This window comes from Pongo abelii, chromosome 1 (assembly GCF_028885655.2).
Source record: "Pongo abelii isolate AG06213 chromosome 1, NHGRI_mPonAbe1-v2.0_pri, whole genome shotgun sequence".
NCBI lineage: Eukaryota > Metazoa > Chordata > Mammalia > Primates > Hominidae > Pongo > Pongo abelii.
This window is the reverse complement of record NC_071985.2, coordinates 149,103,337-149,120,897: the sequence shown is the minus strand read 5'-3', so window position 1 is coordinate 149,120,897 and position 17,561 is coordinate 149,103,337. Positions and strand designations below refer to the sequence as shown.

Here is a 17,561-nt window from a genome sequence, read left to right as displayed (position 1 = left end):
AAATGAAATTTATTTGTTGAAATCAATTTGTGGGGTACTTTCATACATTTAGATTTACTCAGTTTTTAAATTGTGTGTGTGTGTGTGTGTGTGTGTGTTTTCTGGGAGGAGTGTTTCTCCTAGTGATGGACATTCTTATTTTTTGTTTTAAATAAAAATTTTGCTCTGGTACAAAAGTTGCAAAGCTCACACTCCAGCAAATTAAGTAATTATTTGTGATTTAAGATAACGCAAATGAGTGGCCAAGAAACTGGGCTGTTATCATATATCAGACACTTAAAGTTATATATATATATTTGTGGCCAAATCATGAATTTAAAAGAAAAATGAACTCCATGAAAAGACTTCTTACTTGTTGACCATCCTTATGGTGATTCTGTAATATCCCAATTTTTGCATTATTTTTTCTAAAAAAAATCCATAACATATTTAAGAATTCACAAAATGGAGTCACAAACAGTGTAGTCACGTAATTTCCTTCATTCTGATACCCTTATCCTCTTCTTCCACAAATAGCAAATTCTTCTTCGGGATGCATGCACAGAGGAAAAGTATCTACCAAATGTGGATGTTAGGTAGTCTTAAAAAATCAAGTAGCTAGCAATAATTTGGGAAAGAAACAAATCATTTCAGCCTAAAAAAGGCTCAGAAGATGGCTTGAAAAGCAAAATACATCTATAACTTACAACTTTAGGTTGCCAATTATTCAGGCTGTGAATTAAACCAGGCCAATTTGCCCCTCTTAGTTCTCCTGCTTTGGGGCCGCTTCTTGAAATAACTTTCAGAATAGCAAAAGGAGGTAAAACATTCATGAATTTTGAAAATAATTAGCAGCTAGGAGAAAATAAAACTGTTGGGAGAAGAAGTTTAAATAAATTATAAGAAGTGATGGCTGCACTGATTATTTCAATGTCAAAGTAGTACAGCTTATATTTTTATGGAAAACTGAAAGCTCATTCTTGGTTTTAAAAACTGTATTTAAGAAAAGGAAGTAAACTGCTATGAAACTTATGCATAACAACTTTTGGACAAGAACACTTCGTTCTCTGCTTTGATTTTTTAAAAACCCTCAAGGGTACACTGATGACTTGTAATATGTGATCATTGAAATCTTCTATTCACAATCCTTTAACTGTTTCTGTGGTGCAATGAGAAACTACTGTATTAGACTTTGCAAATATAAGTTGATTTCAACCTTGAGAGATTTATAAAAATAAGTTTGTCTCATTATCCTATAACACTAAAATGAGCGAAATGTGTCAGCTCTTCTACTTCTGCAAAACAGGAGAAATTGTATTTAACCATATGTTAAACCCATCAAAGATATACTTTCCAAATAAAAATGAGTGGTATAAGACATAAAAGCCATATAGAAAGATTTTGTTACCATCATTTTCTGTTCCTTTATGTGATTCTCTATGAAAAGTAAAAATGAAAGCTAGTTTACATTTTATTTTTAACCCATTGGATTGTCTTCCATTTTATTTATTTAATCTTTTTATTTATTTATTTATTTATTTATTTATTTATTTATTTTTGAGACAGAGTTTCACTCTCATCACCCAGGCTGGAATGCAATGGCACGATCTCGGCTCACTGCAACCTCCGCCTCCCAGGTTCAAGTGATTCTCCTGTCTCAGCCTCCCAAGTAGCTGGGATTACAGGCACTTACCACCACGCCCAGCTGATTTTTGTATTTTTAGTAGAGATGGGGTTTCACCATGTTGGCCAGGCTAGTCTCAAACTCCTGACCTCCGGTGATCCACTCACCTCGGCCTCCCAAAGTGCTGGGATTACAGGCGTGAGCCACCGCACCCAGCCTGTCTTTCATTTTAGATCATAGTATGATCTTACCAGATCCTTACTGAAAATGTACATTATTACAAGTAGCTAAATTTCCACATAGAGGAATAAAAAGGTTAGAGAATCAGGTTATGACTTTTCTAGTACTTTACAGTGTGCTATAGTAATGATAAACCCGTTTTAAACTTCTTAATCTTATCATCAAGCAACACCAGGCTTCTAAATCTTTTTGTTTCATTTAAAATGGCTACTATATATGAGAATTTTTAAGGTATTATACTAAACCCTTTTTCAGGTCAAAAGGCATGTTATCTAGAAAATAATTTAACACTGTAATTGGATCTTCAAGATCAATTTGTTTTATATACTCTGCAGCAAAAATAACATTTCTAGTAGGAAGGAATTAATTATAAACCTAGCAAGTTCTAGACATTCACATATTTGTGTAAACAATTTTAACATGGTTTATTACATTTCCAGAAAGGTTAAGTCTTATATTCCATTTTCTGCTAATTCTTCTTTCATATATTATTTAATATAATAAATATATGTTATTTGGGTGCATATGTGCATATATTTTCACACATATATATGTCTTATATACATAAAACAGCACTTAATGGTCATGTTCTTTGCATGTTCAACTTTAGGGGAAAAAAATGAATTGCTGTTATGTATAACCAATGGTGATCTTCCCTTCTGTTTCACAAATGGCCATATCTGGATGTAAACAAAACATTGGAGCGAGTCATTCCAGGTGAATTGTACTTCAAGCTGTAGGTTGGTGTTCTCAAGAAGAATTGGGTACTCCCTGGTAGTAAATACCTAAAAATGATAGTTAACAAATTAGATTTTTACAAGCAAATTATAACTAAGTCACTAAAGGGTTATGTGGTTAGCAATTTACATATTCTATATGAGAAATGTTACTGTAACAAAAATGCAGTTCACATTAAAAGATTTCCTCCTCCAGACTGCAGGAAAGAAGGAGAGAAGAGCTAAATATAGATGCAATATATGATGTTAGCATCCAAAAGTATAATAAAAAATAAAAATAAAAATAAATAAAAAATTTAAAAAAAGAATAAATGGTTTGCCCTCCTCGAAAAAAAAAAAAAAAAAAAAGACATCCCATAAAGAGCCACTGTACTCAAATACTGTGAAACTGTTTATGGGGCTAATGTTAATTTAGAATTCATCATCAGTCCTTGTAAGTGGTATGTGGAGCCAGTCAAATAGTTCTTTAAAACATGTGATTTGAGAATTTGACTAGCCACATTAACAATAATTGTTTGTTTCAAGGGAGGCGGAACCACTGATTATAATTTAGTAATAGATCATTAATGTATTATTACTATAGGTAACCTAATAGAAAAAGTTAAAGATTAACATTCCTAATTAGAATATAAATTTTATATTCTTTGACCATAGAGTGCTCATGATTACAGAATATCAAAAACAATCAGCTGGGTGCAGTGGCTCACGCCTGTAATCCCAGCACTTTGGGAGGCTGAGGCAGGTGGATCATCTGAGGTTGGGAGTTCAAGACCAGCCTGACCAACATGGAGAAACCCCATCTCTACTAAAAATACAAAATTAGCCAGGCATGGTGGCAGATGCCTGTAATCCCAGCCACTTGGGAGGCTGAGGCCAGGGAATCGCTTGAACTCGGGGGCAGAGGTTGCGGTGAGCTGAGATCACGCCATTGCACTCCAGCCTGGGGGACAAGAGTGAGACTTCATCTCAAAAAAAAAAATCATGATTATAGGTTGCATGTAACCCTTGCAGCCAAATGTATTTCAAAATATGTGATTTTTTTTCAGATTTTAGAAAGACAATATGGTGATTTATATATATTATACAGTATATATATTTATATACATTTATATATACTATATTATATAGTAATATTTATATTACTCACTGCAACCTCTGCCTCCAGGTTCAAGCGATTCTCCTGCCTCAGCCTCCCAAGTGGCTGGGATTACAGGCATGTGCCACCATGCCCAGCTAATTTTTTTCTTTGTATTTTTAACAGAGATGGGTTTCACGGTGTTAGCCAGGATGGTCTCAAATAATTATGTTTTGTTTTCAAGTTTTCAAAGCTTTGGAAATTAGACATTGCAAGTGAAAGATTGTGCACCTGTAGAATCTGTTTTCCTGTGAAAAATCTTGACTAGCATTAGGCCAGTCCAATCTATATGTCTAGAGAGAAATGGTCAAGGAAATCCACATAAACAAATGCAAACAACACTATTCAAAGTATAAGTCCTAGTAATGATGAGGAGGAAATGGTATAAAATCAGGATAAAGATACTTATGAGGAATTTCCAAGAGCAGAAGCAGCAATATACAGAGATTTGTAATTAGTCTTGGGAAATAAACAGCGGGACGGTATCAAATCATTTATTTTCTTCACTTGACATTAGAATTCTCCAGGGATAGGCCGGGCGCGGTGGCTCACGCCTGTAATCCCAGCACTTTGGGAGGCTGAGACGGGCGGATCACGAGGTCAGCAGATCGAGACCATCCTGGCTAACATGGTGAAACCCTGTCTCTACTAAAAATACAAAAAAATTAGCCGGGCGTGGTGGCGAGTGCCTGTAGTCCCAGCTACTCCGGAGGCTGAGGCAGGAGAATGGCATGAACCCGGGAGGCAGAGCTTGCAGTGAGCCGAGATGGCACCACTGCACTTGAGCCTGGGTGACAGAGCGAGATTCCATCTCAAAAAAAAAAAAAAAAAAAAGAAAATAGAATTCTCCAGGGATAGTATCATACTCCCACAGATACATGAAAAACGGAGGGCCAAGGACACAATTAGCTGTCTATTTTATGTTAAATAATATTGATAACTATGATAATTCTATGTCAATGGAAAATTATAGTTGTGTTATATGAATTAAGTAGAAAGAAATGCATTATAATCGAACTATATGCAGCATTTAGATTAAAACAGCAGAACTTTCTATGATATCCATAAACATTCTGTCATGAATTATCTAATAATATCTTCTAAACCTATTACCTAATATCACAAACTATTAAGTTAATAGAGCAGTAAAATAACATAAAACAAACCAAATTAAATCAAAATTGTTTAACAGGTGATGAATAATGAAACAAGTGATTTCTCACATCACAGATTATATAAATTACTTAAGATCACTCGGGTACTTTATATGGATTAATTATTATGTCAATAATTGGTGGGGTCATGATGATTGATCCAATATCTTCTGCCATGAAAAGGCTATCCTTCCTATCTAGGGCAAAGTTGCAAAAGAAAACGAGGTGTTTGATCAAAATCCACTATTCCATAGTAGTTGAGAGTTATTCTACCTTCTACTGAAGATACATTCTGATTGTACTGATAATTACACGGTAAACAGTAATGTCTACCAACTTTCTATCAAAGAATTTCCAAGTAATAGTTACTATTGACATTTCAGTAACATTTACATATTCTTTTGAGATAAAGATCACTATTTTGCACATGAAAAAATGAAAGCACAAAGTCCAGGATCACAATTAACTTACACTATTTTACTGAACAAATATTTAAATAGTGTTTTCTATGTGCCCAGCACTATTCGAATTGCTTTACAGATATCAACTCATTTAGTTCTCATAACAATTCTATATGGCAGATATTACTGTTAACTCCATTTTACAGATAAATAAACTTCATGAAGCATACAGAAGTCAAATGCCTTGCTCCGGGTCTCCTACCTAGTAAGTGGCAAAGCCAGGATTCAAATCCATACAGGCTAGCTCCAGCAGCAGAGCTCCTAGCAACCATACTATATTGTCATGACAATTCTACATAATTATCATTGTATACTAATTTCAGTTTTAAAACTAATGGGTACAATTACTATACTCATTTTTTCAGAAATATGAAGTATAAAATAATCTAGAAAGTAGAAAGATATTATATATGCCGCAAACCTAAACTTTTTGATAGAAGCAGAAAAAGATGAAACTTTTTATTAAGACTTGAAAAGAAGTTCGGCATGAACTAAAAAAAGCATATAAAATTACATTGGAAGAAACACTTTTCTTCCCTAATGCAAGTGCTGTGGGATTTTAAAGTGTTGCAGGGAAATACAATGGATTATTTGCCTTAATATCTCCATTAATATGTCTTGGGAAATCCAACACTAGCTGAACATCGAAGATTGTTTTTGAAATGTTCCTTGCAATGAAGTTAAATAATTTGATTTTTTTAAAGCAGGAAGACTATCTCAAGGAAGTGGGTTTACGGATTAAAGAATTTGTGTAAAGCACTAAAAAATGGGAAAAGTTTACAGCTTACCTATTTTTCTAGCTTATTCTTTACATATGAAAATGGCTAACTCATTGCTAACTCGTGCCAAGGAGAAATACCTCAGACTACCCTATTTGTTTCATAGCCTCACTCCTCATCCTCCTCATCCCTAAGGCAGGTGTGCACATCTTTACATAACCATTATATTAAATACAAACATAGAGCCCGCATTTATGTAATTCCTGATTGATGTAGAATTAGTTTGTCTTTTATATACCAATTTATTGCTGACCAGGAGGATCTCTGGAACATGAAGCATTTCAAGACTGGTAGAAATTAACCTTGAAAATATAAGCTACACCCACCTTCCTTTTCCTCTTTCTGGAGTTAAGACCAGGACCCCTGATTTCCCCAGAATAATTTTAGGACCTGGTTTGGAAAACTCAGGGTAAATAAAGTTCATCAGAATATTTGTCCTGTCTTTTTAAAATATTTATATTATAGTGAAATATATAACATGAATGTACTATTAGTGTTTTTCTTACCATTTTTAATTGTACGATTCAGTGCATTAAGTACATTCACAATGTGTGTAACCATCACCATTAATTTCAGAACTTTTCATCATCTCAAACAGAAACTCTTTACCCTTGAAGTACTAACACCCCATTTTCCCTTCCTTCCTACCCCTAGTAATATCTATTCTATTTTCTGTCTCTATGAGTTTGCATATTATACATGCCTCATATAAATGGAATCACAAGATTTGTCCATTTGTGTCTGGCTGTGTAACTTAGCATGTTTTCAAAGGTCATCCATATTGCAGCCTGTATCAGAATTTCAGTCCATACTGTGGCTGAATAATATTCTATTCTATGTGTATACCATATTTTATCTCTTCAACTGTTGATGGGCACGGGTTGTTTCCATCTCTTGGCTATTGTCTTATAAATAATGCTTCTGTGAACATTAGTATACAAGTATCTGTTTGAGTCTTTGTTTTTCATTCTTTTGAGTAAACACCTCAGAGCAGAATTGCTGGGTCATATGGTAATTCTATATTTAATTTTTTAGAAACTCCCAAACTGCTTTCTACAACTGCCACACAGTTTTAGACTTTTACCAGCAATGCATGAGAAATCCAACTTCTCCACATCCACATCCTTGCCAACACTTATTACTTTGTACCTTTTTGATAATAGCAATTCTAGTAGATGTGCACTAAATCCTGTGGTTTTAACTTCAATTTTTTGGGGGGAAAAGCCCCAGTTTCAAATTCTACCTTTGCCACATCTAAATCCAATATGGATTTGGATGAGCCTCACTTTTCTCAGCTGTAAAAAATTCCAATAGTTTCTGCCATGCATGGCTCACAGAGTATGGAGCCAATGAAATAGTGTACATGAATGAAATATTATTTATAATTTATATATTATGAACACTGGCCTCAATAACAAGAATATCTCTGTTCTTAGATATATCCAAGTATCTTAACCAAAGGACATAAATAATACCATATATTTAACTAGTCTTTTTTTAAACCTTTAAATTATAAAGTATAAGGTATTTTAAAAAGTATATAAAACATAAATGTTCCGTTTAATGAGTATTATAAAGTGATTTCTTTAATTCCGTTTAATGAGTATTATAAAGTGATTACTTGTGTCATTACCACCCATGTTAAGTAACTGAACATTCCTAGCATCCCAGAGCCCTGTATTACAGTACCCTCCCTCCTCATAAAGTTAACCACTATTCTGACCTTTATGGTAATTACTTCCTTGTTTACTACCCAATTATACATTCCTTAAACACCATAATTTAGTTTTGCCTGTTTTTGATTTTTCAATAAATGGACACAATATATATTCCTTTGTATCTGGCTTATTTTGCTTAACTTTATGTTTGAAACTAACCCATCTTGCTATATGTGTAGGTGCAGTTTGTTTATTTTCAATGTTGTATAATATTCCATTGTATGAATTTTAGAAAAAATGTGCCCATTCCTTCATGGACATTTGGGTTGTTTCCAATTTTTAGCTATTATGAGTAAATGCTACTATAATCATTCTAATAAGGGTCTTATGCACATGTGCACACATCTCTGCTGAGAATTTACAGGGAGAGTAGCTGTAAAAAGGGTAGGCTTTAGATGTAATGCCAAACTGTTTGTAAAAGGTACCAACTTTCACTTTACAAGCAGGGTAATAGAGTTCCTATTACTCTATGTTCTCATCAACACTTGTGATGGATATGCAGTGATTTTGACATTTTGCATTTCCCTGATTACTAGCTTAAACACTTTTTCAAATGTTTATTGGTCCTTGTTTTTCAATTATCTTCCCCATTTTTCTATTGTGTGGTCTGCTTTTTTCTTAGAAATTTGTAGGAGTTCTTATATAATCTTGTAAGAATTTTTTATAGATTATATGGGTTGCAAACACTTTCTTCCATCCTGTGGCTTGCTTTTCCACCTCTTAATAGGGTCTTCTGATGAACATATGTTTTTAATTTTAATATAATCTTTTCACTTATTATTAAAATTTTTTGGTTCTATTAATCTTTGCATACCTCAAGGTCATGAAAATATTCCCCTGTATTATCTTCTGAAAACTTTATGCAGTTTTACCTTTCATATCTACATACTAATTTCATCTGGAAATGGTTTTCGTTGATGGTGTAGGTGAAGTTAAGGTTCTTTTTTATTATTTGGAAATACAATTGTCCTAGAACCATTGTTTAAACAAACTTCCTTTTCCTATTTGTCATAAATCAGGTGTACACCACTTTTGTCATAAATCAAGTCTCCAGGTAGGCCTGGGTTGGTTTAAGGTTTTTCTGAATGGTTCCAATGATCTATTTGTCTATCCTTTTTGCCAATATTATACTATCTTAAATTACTTTAGCTTTATTTTAAGTCTTGAGACACTGTAGTTACTAAATCCTACGATGTAATATTGCTCTATTTCAAGATTGTCTTACTTATTCTTGGTCCTTTGCTTTTCCGTATAGTGATAGAACAAACTTTGGTCAAATTCTTCTCCCCGACAAAAATAAAAAATAAAAATTTGTTGAGATTTATAGTAGAATTACATTGAATTTACAGATGTATGAAATTATTTGAGAAGAACTGACATATCAGTAATATTGAGTGCAATGATGAATAAGACATACTTTTCCATTTTTTACATTTTCCTGCATAAAGGTCATATACATGTCTTGCTACATTTATTCCTAAGTATTAGATATTCTTTCATGCTTTTGAAAAAATATTTAAAATTTTATATCTCAGATATTTGTTGTTGATAAAGAAAAGTGCAATTGATTTTCTTATATTGACTTTGATTTATATGATTTCATCAAAATTGTTAAATTCACTTTATAATTTATCATAGATTTATTTACATTTGTATGAATACAATCATATCCACTTACTGAGTTTAGTTCTTTCTTTCAAACCTAATGCCTTTTATTTCTTTTGTCTCATTAAACTAGCTAGGACCTCTAATACAATGCTGGATAGAAGTGGTGATCACAGACAATCTTGTTACTCATTTGAAAGGGAAAGCCTTCAGTGTCTCAACACTAGATATGTTTGTTTTAAGTTTTTCTTAGTTATCCTTATCAAACCGGAAAATTTATCTTTTCTGTCTAGCTACTAAGCACTTTTTAAAGCATGAATGCATATTGAATTCTATCAAGATTTTTATCTCTATCTTTTGAAATTACCTTTTATGCTATTACTGTAGCAAATTACACTCATCACTTTTTAAAGTTATTGCATCCTTACATTGAGGCAGTAGGCAGAAGTTGGTCATGATATATTATCCTATTTAAACTTTCTGGGTTCATCTTCCTAATATTTGGTTTAGGAGTTTTGCATCTATGCAAATATTTGGTTTAGGAGTGCAATTGAAATGTTATTTTCCTTTGCCATATGTCTTGGTCAGGTTTTGGTATCAAAAGTATGGTAATCTAGAACAAGTTGAAGAGTGTTCACTCCTTTGCTGTTCTCTGGGTGGGTTTGATAGAATTGGCCAGTGATGCCATCTACAGCTGGAGTTATCTTTGTGGAAGGGCTCTTAATAATTGATTTAATTTTTTCAGTAGTTATGACTATTTAGGACTTTCTATTTCTTCTTTTGTTTGGTAGTATGTGTTTCTAGGAATTTGTTAACACCAATGAAATTACTACATTTACCAGCATGAAATTGTTCATAACATTTCCTTATCAAGTTGTAAATATCTGTAGAATCTGTAGTAATGTCTCCCTTTTCCTTCTTGATATTAGCTATTTCTCCATTTTATATTCTTTATCAGTCTCACCTGGTATTTATCAATTTTATTAGTATTTTCTAAAATCTGCTTTTGGCTGTGTTTATCTTCTTTCTTCTATGTTTGTTTCATTATGTCATTAATTTCTTCTATTTTTATTATTTTTTTTCTGTATTCTTTGGGTTTATTTAAATGTTATTTTGTTACCTCTAAAAAATGGTTGCTTAGATTTAATGTTTGCCTTTCCTTTTCCTAATATATTCATTTAAATCTATAAATATCCCTATATTACTGATTTAGCCATATTCTACAAGTTTCATTCCTAATATTTTTATCACTCAGTTCAAAATATTTTCTTATGTCCATTATAATCTCTTATTTGATTCGTGGATTATTTAAAAGTATATTTTTTGACTTTCCAAAGCATAGATTTGCTGTTTATATTTTTCTATTGTATTCCAGCTTAAAGGCATTTGGTCAGAAAAAGTTCTCTGTATAATTTCAATCTTCTGAAATTCTGTGAAATTTGGGTGTTTTTTTTTTTTTTATTCCACTACATGGTTGATTTTTTAAAATTTCCCATCGTGCCCGGTGTACTGAATTCTAAAGTTAATACATTTACTTCTATATATGACAGTTAAGTCTGTTAACTTTGTTGTTAAAAATTTTATATCTTTACTAAGTTTTTTCTGAGAAATGATTATTAAATCTTCCTCTATGGTTGTAAATTTATTTCCTTTTTGTTTCTGTCAACTTTTGCTTTGCAAACCATCCCAAGCACTGTTACTCCTAGGAATCTAGAGTGTTGACAACAGCCACCATCTTTGGCAGGCCCTGAACTCCTATTTTATCCCTAGGCCCACACGATTGTCAAAAGCACTGCTCAGCACTAACAAATACTCACTAACAGGTACTGGGTTAGCAAGTATTTTTGAGTAAATGTGATATTTTGTACAGCTTTTCTAGTTATCATCAGAGGCAGGATTTATCCAAATATTTAATGTTCTATTACCAAAAGCAGAAGTGCTAACTTGGTGGTTTTTAAAATGTTTTTTAGCTATGGAACCCCTTGTGAAATGAGCTTATATGAAAGCTCAGTACATGAAAGGTAGAAACCCAGAAATGTCTTTTCCTTTGGTATGCATATTATTATTTTTTTCTGAGAGTGCAAAGTTGAAGGCCACTCTCTTCCATGTAACAGATGCCATATACTCTTTAAATCCTCTTAAGAAATATCCTGTAGATCTTTGGTAAAGATAAACCTGGTCCCCAAACCTGTCTGCTGTTAGCTGTATTTTCTATCTGTTTTAATTTTATAAATAAATTAACCAAACATGAATCTCCTCATAAATTATTTAGGTATACTTCATAAGTTATTTCTATTAGATACATTTACATTTATTTATAAATACTATAAATATAAATTCATGTTTATGTTACCAAGTATACTTCATAAATAAAATGTGTCAATCTATTAATAAATATTAAGTGACTTCTACATTTAAGTAAAATGCTAAAGAGTCTGTTTCTCATGTATGAGGAAAAGAAATATGGCCACTTTTTACATATCGTTAAATTAATGTGACATTGACTTGGGTTTTAATAGCTAGATATTAGGGAGAAATGTTTACTTCTCTTCACTCCTTGTGTTCCAATGTAGAAGAACTTCCACTACTGTAAACTTCCTGGCCTCTTACCAAAACCAAATTATCTGATTTGTGGATTTAAAGCAGCCATAAAAAATGATGAGTTCATGTCCTTTGTAGGGACATGGATGAAATTGGAAATCATCATTCTCAGTAAACTATCACAAGAACAAAAAACCAAACACCGCATATTCTCACTCATAGGTAGGAATTGAACAATGAGAACACATGGACACAGGAAGGGGAACATCACACTCTGGGGACTGTTGTGGGGTGTGGGGAGGGGGGAGGGAAAGCATTGGGAGATATACCTAATGCTACATGACGAGTTAGTGGGTGCAGCATACCAGCATGGCACATGTATACATATGTAACTAACCTGCACATCGCGCACATGTACCCTAAAACCTAAAGTATAATAATAATGAATAAATAAATAAATAAAGAAAGAAAGAAGGAAACAGGCATGCTTGGCTCAGCCTCTGTCTTTCTGGCTCTGCGTTTCTGCAGCGAGGATGCATCTTTTCTTGTTCTCCTGTCAATGCTAAAAGAAGACTTTATGGGCTAGTGACATGGAAGGTTTGTGTTGATTCTGATCTGCCTTTGACTGAGTGGATAAGTTGAATTCCAAAATTCAGTATTAGAAAACTCACTTGGCTCACATCTACACCATGTCCCCTAATGTAACTTTTATCAGCAATAGCACTATAGAGTAACAAAGTAACAGATGATGACCATATGTCTGACTCTAGTATTTCTCTATCAAATGGTTCTGAGCTTGGACAGGAATGAAAATGTATTTACTGACATCTCAAAGTGATTATAATCACAATACTGGGCCATCCTGACCATTTATCAGAAATCCAGAAGTCAAGATTCCGTGGTCGGAAATCTCTTGACCACCAGCAGAAGAAAATAAAAAAGTCTGAAGCAACTGTAAAGCATACCTTTTTCCTCCAATGTAACCAAGAAGACTCATCCTACTTTGTGTACCCACAAAAGCTACAAGATCCATCAACAGAAATTAGTTTATGAAATCTAGAATTGTGGGAATGACATTAAAGAGTCTCAGTGAATTACTTCTTAGATTGAAATTTAAGATTTTCCTGACCATGCTCCCAGAATATCACCCCTTAACAAGAAGGCTCTTCATTTATATGGTATGATGTCCAAAAAATGGCTATCATCCTTTTAAATCATATAAAAGTATTAATGAAAGTATTAAAAGTTTTATTTCAATAATGTGCTTTAGTCAAACCATTAAAACTGTAGAATATAACTTTGATATTTAAATATTTTAAATATTAATGGTTACCTTTACCACTGCTATTATTGTGATCAACCAGCTTCTATTTGTAGAAGAGTTAAAAGAGGTTAAATGTCCTGCAACACTAAAATGACAGAATCCAAGACAAACAAAAATTTAAAACATTTCTCTTAATACTTTCTATTAAAAATATTCTGAGCCATTCCGCTGTTACAGGACACATTTGTAATAAAGTTAGTTTTATTATACTCTCCGAGTTTTTTAAATAAACAGATCAATTTCTAGGTGTTTTCAAGAAAAGAAAATCCAAGCTTTTGTGGTTCCATTTTCCTCATTGTTTATTCAACTATTCACTAACTTTTTGACTATCACTTAGTTTTTCAAAGTCATGGCTTAATTTCTTCTATCCTGAATAGTACTACAACTTACAAATACTAAAACTAAAGTTATATATTCATCTCTATTTCTAATGAGAACTACAGTTGTCTTGAGAAATGCTAAAAGGTACTTTCTTTACTCTGTGTGTTTTTGCAGCTTAAAAACAATATTGCTTTTCATGCTTTTTGGAAAACTAACTGAATATTTATGAAACTCATTTTTCAAATAGAACTTGACAAAACTTTACCTCCTACATATTTGGTAATGAAAGGAATAGCAGAGGCAAATTGAACAATAAAAATGAAACCAAAGGTATCTTCCCAACTGTATAGTATGCTCAAGGATAAATGTTGAAATATCTCTATTGGAGAACAGAAGTGAAATATATTACCACATTTTTGGATGCTCTTGCTCTGGACTTTTGAAAGTGAAGGTATATAAGTCAAATAACTTTATTTCCAAGTATGTTTTATCACCTTTAGGTTAGTGATTGCTGTCCTTGTTCAGTCCCTTAAAGGTAAATACTGTACTAATTAAAAATATTTTGCAGATAATAGCATGTATGAACTTCCAGTCTTTAGCTTTTTCTCTAGTCACATAAACAAAAAAACACTGTCAATTTCAAACTGTGTTTTAGCATCACTTAATATAAAACTCTCAAGGGTTAGAGAATATGAACAAGTACCTGGAATTACCCCAGTCAGGACCAATGCCTGAAAGTGATCCTCTTTTGTCAGTTGCATATTTGTAAACCACTAGCAGGCACTGTTTACAAAGCTCCACCAGGCGCTGGCAACACTGGAGCTGCAAAGGAGTCACCACCTCCGGGCTTTTATTGAATATACTCTCCCAAGAGGATCTGTTGGCATGGAAACAGACATGATCTCATGCTGGCTGTTAAAAATGACAACCAGCTATATCACTTCCCTAGCAACAAACCAATAAGGGAAATAGAAATGGCCTCACACATTTGCAATAACTATGAATGGTTTAAAGATACATAATAAATACAAATTAGGAAATTAATCTTTATAGTAAAGAAACACAACATCAAATACATATACTATTTGTCTGTGTGTGTGTTTGTGCATGTGGGTGTGTGTTTGTGTGTGAGAGAGAGAGAGTGTCTCACTATGTTGCCCAGACTGGAGTACAGTGGCTATTCACACGCACAATCATGATGCACTACAGCCTCGAATTCCTGGCCTCAAGTGATCCTCCCTCACTTTAGCCTTGAAGTAGCTGGGACTACAGGCATGTGTCACCATGCCCAGCACTATTTGTCCTTAAAGCTTTTAAAGCTGCCAACTCTGGATGGCTAATAGGATAGTTTTCCAACACCTCTTAAAAAACGGAGTTACTCTATATTAAGGTATTTGTAAAATACTGAGCTAATTTCTCAAAAATTAAGTATTCTTGGAATTTAGGCTTTCTCGGAATCTGTATTTACCTTAAGAATGATCCCTTGAAATGATTAAAAAGTTGCTGAAACAATTGTTGACCTCTCTTCACTAGGAGAATTTAGGTTAATATTTGATTGTGACCATCCCTTTCAAAACACTTTTAGACATAACTATATCCATGATATTCCTAGAGCACAGGTTCTGTGTGCTAGAAGTAATGCTATCTTAACAAGTACTGCCCTACTGCAATCCCAGAAGCAGTATGCCTTCTCCTTCATTGAACTCAGCTTATTCCAAAGCAGGTAATGGTGCGTACTTCCTTGGTAAACTTCAATTTTGTTTGGGTTGTGTGTGTGTATGTGTGTATGTGTGTTAACAATTCCTAAGTTCACCATCATGGCATCATGGTTTATATCAGGAAACACCTCACTACTCCATCACTAGGGAGGGAGGGAGAGAGAGAGAGACAGAGGGAGAGAGAGAGAGAGATTTATTCCTCAGACTTATTCCTTGAAACTCTTCAAGCCTCCAGGGGAAATTTTGGTTTGAGACTTGGTAATGATTCACATCTCATTTTGCATAAAGCAATTCACATAACCCTCAGAGAGAAAAGCACAGGAAGAAGTGTTCAGGACAATATTTTCCTGGAAGTAAACTTCCCAATGGGAAACACAAAGACTCCACTTCCAACCTTCTGTGGATATTTGATATATTTTGAATTCTTAAAAAAATGCCTTAGAAACAGAATGTATTTTTTACTAGAAAAGCTACTGTTTATTTTTTCAGAGAAATGTGGCCCCAAATAGACAGCATGTCATCAATGAATGACAGGTTTTCTTAAAGGGAGTAAGACTGAAATGAGTTAATTGAAAGAAACAAATTTTCTTCAGTGTTCTGAAATGTTCAAGACTAAATATAATAGGCTTTTAAAATATTGGGGTTTTTTAATTGGCAAAGGAATGAAAATTATTTTTATTTAAGAAACAGTAATTTGATGGTTAAATTAACTGTAAAAACAAAATTTAAATTACTGCTAAATGGAAGAAAAACTAGATATGACACATACATGTTTATCAAGATTTATAGATGTAGATAGAGATATAAATCTACTTACCTAATTTGATTAAAAAATGCTGGAAAAATAAATTAATTAGGGAGTATGTTTATAATTAGTATACTTTGATTTAGCAGACCCTACAAAATTTCATATAAATGTGAATACATAAAAAAAAAATCCTGTGTTTTGACTGTCTGCCTAGCACTTTTCTTTCTGCTGGGATTTGGGTATGTCTATAAAAGTCTACCTCTATCACCACCCTCTACTCTTAACTTGGATATATTTATTTCTTGATACTCTGGAGCTATTTGATCAGATCAACTATCAGATCACTCATATTATGGTAATTTTTCTTTAGAGGTAGGGAAAGAACAAATAAAATGGAGGAAAGTTAAAAGGGCTTCTTCTGTAACACTCTAATCTGATGTAACTTCTTGAATAATATGTGAGTTATAATATGACCAGCTTTGGCTTCTCACTCTCTCATTCTCCCTTAAATATTTAAAATAAATACATGAATCAAGATCCTATACATATTTATTTCTGGTGTGTATATTCACCACTACTAGCCAAGACTAAATTCTACTCTATATATTAATCCATACTTAGGTGTCAGCATACCAAAATACTAAAGAAAATGAAACCAACCTGCTTCATCTGGCCCTAGGGCAAGTGGGCAGTGGGCCCCCTCTACACAAAGGAAACCTGAGTACAGAACTGTATTCTCTACTCCTACCTGCCACCTGGCATAGCTGAGTAGATGCGAAATGCCTCTATGATACTACAGTATTTCAACTTTCAACACTAGCAACATAAAGTTTTTTCAAAAGGTGAAGGGAGGTAAAAATAGTTAAAATACAAGTGCTTTTATCAAAGAACCCCAGGTCTCATCTACCTGCTTTTTGAATCTAAATTCCAAGGAAATAGGGTCACCAAAATCCATGAATTCAAAAAGAAAATTTAAATGATTAAAAAGTTCTTTCTGGCTCTCCCTAATCCTCACAGTAATATAAAAGGAAATCACTTTAAATGACTTTTTTAAGTAATATAACAGTAAGACATAGAATACTGAATATCTCTGGCAACAAAGGAGAGTTATTCATGAAATCCAGAAACTTAGAAATCCTCACATTATCCAGTAATCCAATAATTTTCACCCAGTTTCTCATCAAAACATTTCATAAAGCAGTTATCTAAAGAGTGAAACTGATTCGTTCCTTTCTCCACTGGTACAAGTCCTGATTGAGTAGCCCAAAGTTAAGTAGCAGAAAGGAGAAAGGAAAAGTTGTGGTGGGTGTCCCTAGAATTGGCCCAGGAGTTTTACTGATGCATCAAACAGAAAACACCCTTGTCCCTCTCTTTTCCTCTTCCAGGCTGCTGAAGTTTATACATACCAACACAGTAATCACCAACAGAAAGATTAATGACCTAAAAAATATAACAACAACACATCCAATTGAAAGTG

At 33.4% G+C, this 17,561-nt stretch overlaps 1 protein-coding gene across 3 annotated transcripts in view; it reads right to left on the bottom strand.

The window, feature by feature from the left end:
- Positions 1 to 2,139: 2,139 nt before the first annotated feature.
- Positions 2,140 to 17,561, bottom strand: part of TTLL7 (tubulin tyrosine ligase like 7) — a 129,337-nt gene continuing 113,915 nt past the window's right edge. For 2 of the 3 annotated variants that reach the window (XM_024234439.3, XM_024234446.3), the window contains 2 exons: positions 14,322 to 14,495; positions 2,140 to 2,628 (listed from right to left, as the gene is read on the bottom strand). In XM_024234439.3, coding sequence (XP_024090207.1) covers positions 2,508 to 2,628; positions 14,322 to 14,495 — 295 coding nt within the window. In that variant the 3' untranslated portion in view covers positions 2,140 to 2,507. The remainder of the gene's footprint in view (positions 2,629 to 14,321; positions 14,496 to 17,561) is intronic. The other variant, XM_024234456.3, reaches the window with a different exon arrangement.